At 37.0% G+C, this 13,547-nt stretch overlaps 1 protein-coding gene across 1 annotated transcript in view; it reads left to right on the top strand.

Annotated features, from left to right (window-relative positions):
- Positions 1–13,547, top strand: part of CTNND2 (catenin delta 2) — a 256,541-nt gene that overhangs the window by 99,400 nt on the left and 143,594 nt on the right. Inside the window, 1 exon segment of the mRNA XM_032219498.1 lies at positions 9,783–9,915. Within this exon segment, the coding sequence (XP_032075389.1) occupies positions 9,783–9,915 (133 nt within the window).

The raw sequence follows: 13,547 nt of genomic DNA, 5'->3' as shown, positions 1-13,547 counted from the left end.
GCAGCTGAAGAGTTCTGACAAGCAGTAATAATTTCTGTCATTGGTGGTTGCTTTTAGTAGTAAAGCAATTTAGTCCCCAGTCTTTATTATAGCTCTTTTCCCCCTTACTACCTTAAAAGTGTCCTTTCACCCACATGTTATTTTACTTCAAGATAGAATAATTGGCAGGTTAACTATCTCAATTGATAAAGTAGTAATGCTCTGAGCAGCATATCATAAGATAAAATGAGATAATTAGGCTAATTTTTCAAACATGTTTATATCATTTGAAGGATTTCATTCAGAATAATACTGCTTATGGGATTTTTGCCGTTCTATCTAAGCGTTTTAAATTTCTTGCAAAAGGTTTTTTTTTTAACAGTATGCTGTGAGTTCATAGTTATGTCTTTCTTTTGCTTTCCACAAGAGAGATACATGTTACAAGCAATTTATCTCAGAAAACCCAGGCAACTGTATATGTGTTTTTAACTATTTTAGACCAACACATCTATCTGGGTCTTAGATTTTCCACATTTCTTAGTGCATATTTTACACAATGGATAACAAAGAAACTTATATTAATTCAGCAGGAGATAATATCAAAACAGGAGGAGATATCTATATCTATATCTGTCTGTCTATCTATCTATCTATATCTATCTATGTATCTATCTATCTATCTATCTCTACCCTATCTATCTCTATATCTTTCTATCTATGTATCTATCTATGTATCTATCATCTATCTATCTCTATCTATCTATCTATCATCTATCATCTATCTATCTCTATACATACATACATACATACATACACACACACACACACACACACACACACACACACACACACACATATACATACATACATACATACATACATACATACATACATACATACATACATACATACATATATATATATATATATATATATATATATATATATATATATTAGCAGAACCAAATCATTAAAGGAAAGAAACCCAAAGCTTCTATTAGTGGAGATGACTTAGAAGGTCTCCAGTTATACAATCACAGTGTGGGAAATGCATCCAGTGCTGCAAAGTTTAATCATGTTCATCCCCCTCGTCTTTCCTCATCCTTGACCTATTTTGTGAAGATAAAGCTGAAATCCTGCAAAGATAAGGGATGAAGTGCATTATGCTATTACAAGATATGTGGTTCTTTTTTTCTGTGTTATGTCTTTGATTCCCATCTTAAATTATCACTTTCCCAATGTTGACAAGGTAAAGGGGTTTCAATAGAAAAGAGAAAAAAAATTTCTTCTCTTTCAGTGTAACCTTCAGGTATGCTAGATGGCAATTTCTTTCACTGGCAGTCAGCTTAAGTGATGGGATATAAAATATAAGACATCTGGGGGGGGGGGTCACCAGGTTGGCCATATAGCTTGAACAGAGATGTGTCAAACATGATTCAGTAATGCTTTAAACCTGGTATTAATACAACCCATTTTTTGTGGCTTCTATGTGAAGTTGGAAAAAGTTACAACTAGCTTAAGAATTATTTTAATGAATTAGTTCCTAAATAGTTGCACTTTTTAAAGCTCTTCTGGAAGCCTGAAAAAGCACAGACTTTTTGCATTGAAAGCAGAGAGGTGTGCTTGAACAAGATCTAAAATGTTTCTGCAGAATCATGTTCAAAACAATCACAAACCTGGCAAATAGTGGGCATTTTAGCTAAGTAGTTCTTTGTTTGTTTATTGGGGGGGTGTTGTATCATCTGGCTCTTATAGAATGGATACGTTGCTAAACAGCTGCACTTGTAATAATTACTAAAATTATTTTTAAGAGTTTTATATTTTAAAACTTCAGAGTTACAATGTGATTTGCCATCTACTTAAAACAGAACAAATTAGAATTTACTTTGTGTATTGATAATAGATCGATTGTAGTTTGGTAGTAAGAGCCACTATCTTTCCATGATCTGGTGCAAAGTGCATCCATTTAAAAAAGGTAGTAGCTTATCAAGATTGCTTACATTTTATTAAGATTTTTGTGGGTTTAAAATATACCAGGACTGTCTTCTGGCAAAGCAAATTAAAAGGACTGAACTAAAGAATCCAAATATTAATCTGTCAGATATTGAGCCTAGTTTCATTTTCCACTGGGGATTAAAAGGCCCACACTTTACAGCCTTTTCATCTGAAATTAGATTTTTAAAAATGCTGTGAAAAGAAACACTGATTTAAGCTGTTAATCCATATACTATTGTTCCTTATTCTGTGCCAATTATTTTCCTTCCGATTTGATTAATTGCCTTTTCTTGATTTGTGACAGTTAAAAAGCCAACCATGTCTATTTAAGCTTTGAAAACCTCTTGATGCAAATTGTTTGTAAATAAATAAGGATAAATATTTCATGAATCCACAGAAAGCAAAAGAATCTTATTGTTCAATTCACTGTCTTAGCTACTCATAAGTACAGTATCATCTCCCTGGGAATGACTCATCCACAGCTTTGTTAAATATTTAGAGAGAATATATCTTTGTTCATACTGGAGGGTAAAATGGAATAGTTCCTATCTTCATTTTTTTTATTTTTGGCTTTTCAAAAACATCTGGTTGGCCATGATTGGAAACAGTGCTGAATTAAATGGATTTCATTGCCTCATTCGGCAATGTGACAAATTGATGAAAAACAATGAAAGAAGAACACTAAGGGCACGATAAACTATAATCACAACATCAGCTTCAAAATTTTGCTTTTTCTTTTAAATGACTGGTGCCATTTTTATTAAATGGTTCCTATAGAAATTTTGTTGTAGAAGAAAAGTTTCTGAACAAAAATGAATAGAATTGCAGAGCTTCTATACTTTAACTGCTTGATTAATATATGAGCATCCTATTGTAAAACTATGGCTAGTTAATATACTAAACTTTGGACATTTGCTATAACTAAGGGATATTTGTCACACTGTCCAGAATCTCATGGTAAAACAGTGCCAAGGATGAGATATATAACAGTGTCTGTATTCTCCACTCAGCACTCATGAATTTGTTTGCAACACCTTTTTTCCCAACAGAAAATGACGCAAATCTGCAAATGAAGACAAATGATCTTCTGTAGCACAACAAGCAATAAATAATGGCTAATTTTTCTGATGTAGGGGCAAAAGCTCTTAGTGCGCTTTATTGATGCTTAATCTTTCTTTTGAATATCTCACGCTACCTTGCCAAAATCTAAAGAGGCACATGACGTGTTTGCTAGACTAAGATTTAGTTGCAGATTTTCACATTAATCATTTCAGTACTTTAGAATGAAATTCTCAGCCTCTCCTGGTATTTAGATATCAATCAACTTTCTTTTGGTAGGCATGTCATCTAGATTAAAATAGGATTGAGAAACTGACACAAGGTAGCCACAAGATGGGTCTAGCCAAACCATTGTTTGCTGAATATAGTCAAGTTGTTTGGGCTCGCACATGACCATGGTGCACAAATCATAAAAATTGGTTCCTATCAGAGGCATAATGTGATAACCCAACCTGTGTCTTGGTGCAGAAATAAATTATAAAGTTTGCCAGAAAACTTAGCCCGCTTCAGTGACGTGCAGTCAGGGGAGGCAGAGACTCACCACTGTCATCATGAAAAGAAAAAAAAATGTAAAAGGAAAAAGGCAAGAGCTGAGGTCAGGCTGAGCTAGTTGCTGCCAGAGTCACAGTGGATGACTCTGCTTAGTGCTTAACTGTTTAAAAAAGCCTCTAAAAAGCATCCTCTACAGAAGAAGGCAGGAGAATGACATGCCTCATCTAGTCTGACTTTAGGCGTTTTATGATCACTCGAGCAGAGTTAAGCAAGGGTGTGTTTGTCTTTGTGTGTATGTGTGTATGTGTGTATGTGTTTGAGAGGGGGGAGGGAGGGGGAGAGGGAGGAAGGAGGGGAAGGGAGAAGAAAAAGAAAAAGAAAGAAGGAAACTTATTTTGCAAAGGAGAAAAACAAATGCTGTCGCTTTAAATCGGAACTGAGCATGCCTGGCTGTGGAATTCTGGGAGTTGAAGTCCACAAGTCTAAAAAAATTTGTGTCAGTGCCTCACCAGCCATAAACACAGCAGCAGTAATCACTGGCTCGCTTAAGGGTCTTCAGACTCAAAATTAAGGCAAACATTAGGATTTTCTCTGACATTCCAAGAGGGAAAGGGGTTCCTGTAGAAGCCTGAAAAAAAGACATGACTGTTTTAAAGATGTGTAACATTATTGCTGACACATATTCCAGATTATCTTTTTTTAAAAAAAATTAAACAAACGCTCCCTCACTAAACATGTCAATTTTCCCTTTTATGCCATGATAAATTTTAGTGTCTAGTTGCCTTGATCCGAGGTGGCGCAGTGGTTAAATGCAGCACTGCAGTCTACTTCAGCTGACTGCAGTTCTGCAGTTCGGCTGTTCAAATCTCACCGGCTCAGGGTTGACTATTGCTATTCTTGTTGCCTTTCATTATACCTATTCAGGTTTCTTTTTTGTAAAATACTGTCCAATAACTGGATCTAATACTTAAATGCTACTTTGATGTAGAGACAAACTATGAAGGTTCACAGAATATAAACGTATTACAAATTAATACATTTTAAGTAATGAAAAAGTAGGATCAGGCCAATGAAAAATCCAGTGGTATTATACAGGATGAGCGTCTTTTCAAAATGTGTTTCACCCTTTTAGCTTATCTTCACTTTGGTGCTGAAAGTTTTTCAGACATGACCAAATCAGATATTCCCCATCTTATATCTATATATTACTTTTCATTAATTTTCTATTGCTAATAGGGAGGTTGAATTTTTATTTTTTTTACTGTCCTGTGACAAGCAAGTATAGATAAATGAAGTATCAATAACATAAAAATAGAATCAGGTCCAAAAAACACCAACATAATAGCAATTGCATTATAAAAAAATTGGGGCCTGATTTGGCCTCCCTTCTGCAGTTTTCCCCATATAACCTGAATTGAGAAAATCTCTCTAACCAGCTGCCCATAAATCTTGATCTGCCTCCCAAGTATCAGTTGCCTAGTCTCTATTGTCTTGGATGGCACAAAAATTGAAATGGGCAAGAATATGTTTCATGAGACTGAAGAAGGGAAGAATCCGGATGCATTCATTTTCATGTCAAAATATGTATGCTTGCTATTAATTCTAAATAATGTCTGTGAAGTTTATAGATAGCAATAGCAATAGCACTTAGACTTACCATGTTTCCTCGAAAATAAGACAGGGTCTTATTTTCTTTTGACTCCTGAAATAAGCGCTTGGCCTTCTTTTTGGGGAGGTCTTATTATTTTTGAGGTGCAGGAGCATGATCACCTCATGGCTGCTGCTGTGTTGCAATATTTTGGGGGAAGGCTTATTTTCAGGGGAGGGCTTATTTTAGCACATGCGCTCAAAAGCCCGATTGGGCATTATCTGGGGAGGTCTTATTTTCAGGGAAACAGGGTATTTATCGCTTTGCAGTGCTTTACAGCTCTCTCTGAGCTATTTGTGGTGTCAGCATATTGCCCCGAATAATCTGGGTCATCATTTTACCCACCTCAGAAGGATGGAAGACTGAATCAACCTTGAGTCAATGAGAATTGAACTGCTGAACTGCAATCAGCAGAAGTTGCTTGCAGTGCTGCAGTCTAACCACTGTACCACCACGGTATTCAAGTATGCAAAATGAAGAAATGTAATTGGTTTTCGAGGAAGCCAAAAATAATTTATACTATTTTCTGAAATAATATGGACTAATTGCACAACTAGAGCAATTGTTACCTATAATAGTGGCCCCAAACTTTTGAGCACCAGTGACCAATTTCCTGGAGAAAGGCTTTTCCACAGATCGAAGGGGGTGTGGTTTTGTATGTGACCTGACAAATGTGCGCATGACAAAAGCGCACCGACAAAAGCGCACCGACAAAACCATGGTGAAAAACCTGTGATGTCATAAATGCGCTCACAACAATGCGCCAACCAAACCGCATCCACAAAAGCGCGAGTTAAGGTTAGGGTTAGGGTTATTAGATTGTTATTAGTTGTTTGTTGAAGGCGCGCTTTTGTCGGCGTGATTTTGACCTCGCGGTTTTCTCGCCGTGGTTTCGTCGGCACGCATTTATCGGTGAACCGTTTTGTATACTGTCTGCATTCCATGCATGGGGCTTTGCTTGTTTGCACAGCCCAGTTGCTGGTATGCCACAAACCGGGAGTTGGGGACCCTTGTCCTATAATATACTGTGCTGTGTTTACTTGCTTTTAACAGATGCTGTTGAGAATGTAATAGATTTATCCTGGTTAAAACTGTACTGATTTAAATTAATGCACAGTCTGATCATTATTGTCAACCAATCTTGCAAAGCAGATATATTCTTATTAAGTAGCTGGTTTATATCCATTTGTTTTTCATTTTTCCCATGTGCAAACAATCAGTGTTCTAAATAGTATACTGGGAAAATTGTCAAACTCTTGTATATTGGTGGGAAAATACTATCTGGGTATTTCTGTAATAATGCTCTTCTAAAAGAATTTGTGTTTTAAGGTTTGAATTCAAGTGGGGGATTTATTTAAAGATTTATTCTCATTTTGAGGAAAAAAATAGTAATGTAAGGGGGGACACCAAAACATTCTGTAAAGTCAACCATATCTTTTATAAATGTACATTAGGTTTTAAGACTTTGAAATGTTGCAGATTGTCATGAAAACAGTTGTAAATGTAGATCATGCTGGAATGCATGATTAATATGTTGCAGTTGTAGAGACTTACCCTGTTTCCCTGAAAATAAGACCTTCCCAGATAATAAGTCCAGTCGGGCTTATTAGCGCATGCACTAAAATAAGCCCTTCCCCAAAAATAAACCTTCCCCAAAAATATTGCAACACCATGTAGTGATCACGCTCGCCGCCTCCTGCACTGCAGAAATAATAAGACCACCCCGAAAATAAGGCCAAGCACTTATTTCAGGGGTCGAAAGAAAATAAGACCCTGTCTTATTTTCTGGGAAACACAGTAAGTAAAGCAAAGAAAAATAAATAAGTTTTCACTGAATTAATTCAATAAAGCCTTGTTTTCAAAATTTATTACAATAGAATATCACTGTTGGTCCAACAGTGATACATACATACCTCCATACAATGACTAGAATCATGTACAATGCTAAGCTATACATAGCTCTGATTATGGTTAAAAGTTGTAAAACGTCTTGAGTCTATAATCATAGCTTATTGTAAGTTAGTTTATTTTCACACATGCCAGCATTTTTTCCAAGCCTGATGAAAGGTGTAGAAAATAATATAAAATCCGGAAGTGACTGCATAACAGTACTCTGCATTTCTCAAGCTGTATGGACTTGCATGTATGAAACAAAGAACAGAGATTAGCTTTTACTCATCCTGCATTTGAGAGTCCCAATCCTGACTGTGTTGCCATATTTTGGTTTAAAATAAGAATAAGTAGAAAAACTTCTATTACTTCAACTAGAAATATGTGCCACTGAATATGGAATGGAATAGAATTCCATTTTAAAAATGAACATGTAGTATTCTATTCATTCTGAAAAAAATCATCTGCATTTTGAATTTATATAAAAAATTCATTTACAAATTTATTAATCCTTGCAAAATTATTCCTGTTATTAGAATTCTTTTTCCCTTCAACTGATCTATGAATGGCGAATGAAGGAAAAGATTTGCTTCCACCTTTTAAAAAGTAACGTTTATAAATATTACATTAGCCATAGATAAAGGACATCTTGATTTTTATAAATTAAGGACATCAGTGGAACAAGGCGGAATATAAAATAAAGCAATATATTTTTAATCAAATTTTAATCCTAGGTCATAGGATAAAAAGTTTAAAAACAATATCTATAATCAGTGATAATTGTGAATTGCACACATAATAATAGCAATTATTAATTTGTTCCAAATATCTTGCTTCTGGAGTATAATCTTAAAATATAACAAAACTATTTTTGTGGGTGGTCACATTAATTTTGAGTCAATTTAATTTAGTGTTTTTAGCACATTTAGAATTTTGAGAACCTGTTAAAGCATCCCACAGAATGATTCCCATGGATGGTTGTTCATAAAATGATTAACATGGTGGGATGTTATTAGCCATGAAATGTGCATTTATCCAACACCTGAGTGATTGCTGTGTTTCATGATGGTGGCAACATTTAGAAGACTTTTTCCTTTTTCTACTAAGCAGATGGACACAGTTTTAAACAAACACTGAACAATGGGCAATTGCTACTTTTGTGTATAAAATGGCAATATGCCATTTTTTTCAGGATTACAAATAATACAGAAAAAAAAATCCTTACTGCCTCTTTACAGAAAAGGTAGTTGAGTAAGTGACTCAGAATATTGGCTCCTTTTAAGTTCCCTTCCTACTAGACACATGACCTGAAGAAAACACACATATATATACCCAACCACAGACACAACATGAGAGAATGCACCATGTTACTTTGTTATACAAAAGGGGGGGGGGGAACATGTTTCTTCCTAAGCATTCTTTTTCAGTAGGAAATCTTTATTTCTTCATCTCACCAAGACTTGTTCCAAAGCTAAAATGTCATAGATAAACAACAGTATGTAACAACAATAAAGTAAAATTTATTCCTTTGAAATAAAAATGAATATCATAAAACTGATTACATAGGTGTATGCACTTGTGCATGCTGCATATCCTGGATCAGTGACCAAGGATGAGTCTTTAGCTTAGCATGAAATGCAAATGCAGGCAATAATTACAACTGAGTTAAAATAATGGCATGAAGGTAGCAATGAATTTTATCTCCTAGTAGTATACTATGCACCCATCAAAAGAAAAGAGAATTAAATTCTTCATTTTTCAGAAGTAATGAGGTGTTTAGTTGCCAACAGTCTAGATTGATGTGAATGGAGAAAGAAAGAAGAAATTATTTACAAAAGCAAATATTGTGGTTATATTTATACATTCTATACAGATGATAGATAGATAGATAGATAGATAGATAGATAGATAGATAGATAGATAGATAGATAGATAGACAGACAGACAGACAGACAGACGGACGGACGGACGGACGGACAGACAGACAGACAGACAGACAGACACACAGACACACAGACACAGACAGACAATGTTGTTGATAAATTTTGCTGGAGTGCTAAGAGAAGCTATGTTGCTGGAGGTTTTCTCTCTAAAATTTGGAAATAGCAGAGATAGTATAAAACAAACTAAAGTAAAGAAAGGAATTTCATGCCTCCTTAAAAGTAGTGCATTGGTCCTATCTGTTGAATAGAGTGGGCTAAAGGATTTTGTGTACTTAAGGGTATAGCAACTGCTTCAAGAGAGGATAGGAATCTGTTTGTATTTGCATCTAAAAATACCTTTTCTTGCTGCAGTAAGTGGCCACTCAGGGCCTTAACCTCCAATATCTTCTCTTGTGAGAAAGCTGTCCGTCCGTCCCCACAAATCTAATCTTTGGATTGGTATTGCTCCCCATCAATGAGATGGCATGCCTGTGCATATTGGCTGTGCTTTTTGTGTATTTTATTTTCGTAATCCTTATCAGGGCTTCCTATAGTGCATTCTATTTCTATTATTTTAGAATAATAGAACTCGAAGATCCTAATAAAATGAACGCTATTTTCTATCATTATTATTTTTTTAATTGGGGTGGTAATGGCAGTAATTACCTTTTCATATACATTCCAGAGGTAATATCCCCCCCCCATACCCGCAAACAATTTCCTGTTAATACATTAAACTGTTAGGCATTTCAACCGCGTGAACACTGATGGATCTTTTCTTGTTTCTTTGTATACAGAGAGTTTGGATGGCGAGATCCGGAACTTCCAGAAGTTATTCAGATGTTACAACATCAATTTCCCTCCGTACAATCTAACGCTGCTGCTTATTTACAGCATTTATGCTTTGGCGACAATAAGATAAAAGCTGAGGTAAGAAACTCATTTAAGAGGAAGGGAATATATTATCTCTGTGAGTGTTTGTGTGTGTGTGTGTGTGTGTGTGTCTGCATCTTGATGTTGCAATTCTGAAGTGGCTTCATCAGACCAGTATAAAGTACTTCTGAATAGTAGCTTCACTTGAACTGGGCTGAAGATGTGACTATTTGTGGGCTGGCTTCATGGATTCTGTTTGGGAAGAATAAAGCTAATTGCCCCTTTTATTGTAAAGGTATGTGCAACTTTCAATGCTCTCTGTGTTATGAAAAATGTGTTCATCAATTTTGATACCACTTTTTGTTTATTTATTTTTTCCTTACAGCTATGTATTGATGAGAGGGGAAATACAATTTCATCTGGTTTAGTCGGGTTACCCCGGTTCTCTAAACTAACCACTTTTTAAAAGCTGCTCAGTTCAAAATCAAAGTATTATTACTTTATATTAGCCCATCTTAAGCATCCTGGCTTAACCAAAAAAAGCAAACTGCTCTGATTTTTATGGAATATGATAGTTACCTGATCAAGAGACTTTTGTGTTGAGTTGGTCTTAAAAGCAAGTCAAGGACTTCTATCATTTCTTCCTTTCATGAGGGAGTGTAACTTTACCCTACATCTCTTTCTACAAGGGATTGTTCCAAGAATAGATGACTTATTTAGTTCAAATAAGGCATTAGGAGCTAATGAGAACTCATATTGTGGTGGATACTTATGACAATTTCACCAAAAATTGTACAGGTAGTCCAGTGGTGGGTTGCGGATCTCGTTCCAACTGGTACAGTTGGAAAGGGCCCAGCGGCGTCCACATGGACATGCACAGTGTGTGCACAGACGCACAGCGCATGCATGCGTCTTAACTGCCTCCGCGATACTCCAGCTGCTCAGCGGAGCGTCGTGCAGGCACTGTATGCACCGTGCGTGGAAGCGCGGAAGCTTTAAAAGACAGGTAAGGAGCTTGGGTGGGTGGGCCCTCCGGAGCACCATACCGGAACAGTATCCGGTGCTCTGGGCAGGCTCCAGTACACCCATACCAGGGCGTAACACCTGCAACCCACCACTGAGGTAGTCCTTGCTTATTGAACATTCAGTCAATGACCATTCAAAGTTACATTGGCTCTGAAAAACAAGGCTTAAAAATGGTCCTCAAAGTTGCAGCCATCGCAGCATTCCTGTGCTCATGTGGTCATGTATTTGGCGCTAGGCAAGTAGCTCACATTTATGACAGTTGCAGTATCCTGCAGTCATGTACACATGTGAACTCCGTATGCAACTTCATAGACAGCTTCCGACAAGGAAAATCAATGAGAAAACTAGCAGGAAATCACAAGCCACCGTCATGTCGTGATTTATTGACCTGTGGTAATTCACTTAACTGTACACAGAACTAACAGAAACTGCCATTGTAATTTGGTGCTTAATGACTGTGCTGCTTAGTTTATGGAGTTGTGAGTCCCCATTGTAGCTGGTAAATGAGTTTATGCTGTCAATAAATGCGGGGACACCTGTAGTTATAATTTTGTTTTGAAAAGATTTTGCATTTATTATTCTCATACGTATAGTTTCCCAATATGTTTTCATTTTTTGCAATCAGTTTCTACTTAATCTTTCATTAAGGTGATTATTTATCTCTTGATTTTTCTTGGAAAAGAAGCTAATAGGTAATAGCTTTTTTTAAATGTACATCGGCATCCATTGACATCAAACTATTCACTCCTAGGCAGGTTCTGTAAATTGTTCTTTTGCCATTAACTTCAGGAAGTCTTTTGGGAGCCTTATTAATTGAACAGCTGATCAGTCCATTCTGCACATTACCTTTTCTGATTAGTTTAAGTAAGTTTAATTTTATTTATAGGCCGCCTAATCCCGGAGGACTCTGGGCGGTTTACAAAAGAGGAAGGAAAGGAAATAAAAGAAAATAAAAATAAAATAAGATAAGTTAAAAACAACACAAATACATTCATTTCAGTCAGGGCTGGACCTCAACAATGAGGTCAACAGCCCCAGGCTTGCCGGAAAAGCCAGGTCTTGACAGCTTTTCTGAAGGCCATGAGAGTGGGTGAGATCCGGATTTCTGGGGGTAGTTTGTTCCAAAGGGTCGGGGCAGCCACAGAGAAGGCTCTCCTCCGGGGAGCCGCCAGCCGACATTGTCTGGCTGACGGCATCTGAAGGAGACCAACTCTGTGGGACCAGCCTTTGGGAGGAATGTGGCAGTAAGCGGTCTCGCAGGTATGCTGGTCCTAAGCCATGTAGGGCTTTAAAGGTAAATAACCAAGGTCTTATAGATTGCTCTTCTTTCTAGAGCTACAGTAAATCGGCTACATGAAGCTTATTTTTCCCATATTCTGAGCAAACAAAATTTCAGCTATGAAATGAAAACTTGTTTCAAGTCGCCTACTTCCATTTCCGACCTCAAGGAATCCTGGAGTACTTAATTTGTATCATAGAATAAAAAGGATCTTAGGGATCATCTAATCCAATTCCCTGTCCAGGACACTATTATAGCATCTCTGACCGATGGTCATTGTTTAACCTCTGTTTACACATTTCCAGCAAAGTAATCCACCTCTTCCTGAGCCAATCCATTACATTGTTAAACAGCCCTTATCAGTATGAAATTCTTCCTAATGTCCAAACTGCTTTCTTATAATTTAAACTCATGGTTTCCTGGAAGAACCCTAAACAGAAATGCTTACTGTCTCCGACATGACAGCTCTTTAACTATTTTAAGACAGCTGTCATGTTTCCCAGCAATCTTCTGTTGTCAGGCTAAATGTAGTCAACAATTTCTAATGTTCTTTGTATTTCTGTTATAATGATGGCTGCTCTCCTCTGGACATAGTCCAGTTTTCCATTGTGTTTCCTAAACATCTTGTCCAGAATATTACTGGTCTGGTCTAACCAGTACAGAATAGAGAGGAAAGATTACGTCTCTTAAGCTTTATACCACACTTCTGTTAATGCAGTTTAGAATTGCATTTCCTTTTTTTCTTTTCTTTTCAAGTGGTTCACAGTGTTGGCTAATGTTCAGCATGTGAACCATTAAAATATCCTGAAACTTTTCATGCACATTTTTACCCAGTATATGGCGTCTTCGGTCATATCTTTGATTTTTTTCCCCCCTGTTTGAAGAACTTTCCTTTTCTTTCTGCGAAGATTCATCTGTTTGGTTTCTGTTCATTATTCCAGCTTGCCAAGATCTTCCTTGATATTATCCTCTTAACATGTTTGCTGCAATTTAACTTTTTGTTATCCACAGATCTCATAAACATATTTTTAACCCTTTATCCAAGTCACTTATAAATATTCTAATAGTACAGGATCTAGAACAGAGTACTGTGGTACATTGTTTAATTACTCCCACCACCTGGATGTGGGGCCATTAATGTGGGTACTTGAGAGACCGCCTGCTGCCAATTACCTCCCAAAGACCCATTAGATCACACAGATTAGGCCTCCTCCAGGTTCCGTCTACTAGCCAATGTCATCTGGCCACTACCCGGGGAAGGGCCTTCTTTGTGGCGGCTCTGGCCCTTTGGAACGAGCTCCCCGCAGAGATTCAGACCCTCACCTCTCTCCAGGCCTTCCGAAAAGCCGTTAAAACCTGGCTGTGTCGGCAGACCTGGGGTCGA

Source organism: Thamnophis elegans, chromosome 6 (genome assembly GCF_009769535.1).
Source record: "Thamnophis elegans isolate rThaEle1 chromosome 6, rThaEle1.pri, whole genome shotgun sequence".
NCBI classification, from domain to species: domain Eukaryota; kingdom Metazoa; phylum Chordata; class Lepidosauria; order Squamata; family Colubridae; genus Thamnophis; species Thamnophis elegans.
Note: the sequence above shows the minus strand (reverse complement) of the source record. Positions and strands in the feature narration are given on the sequence as shown.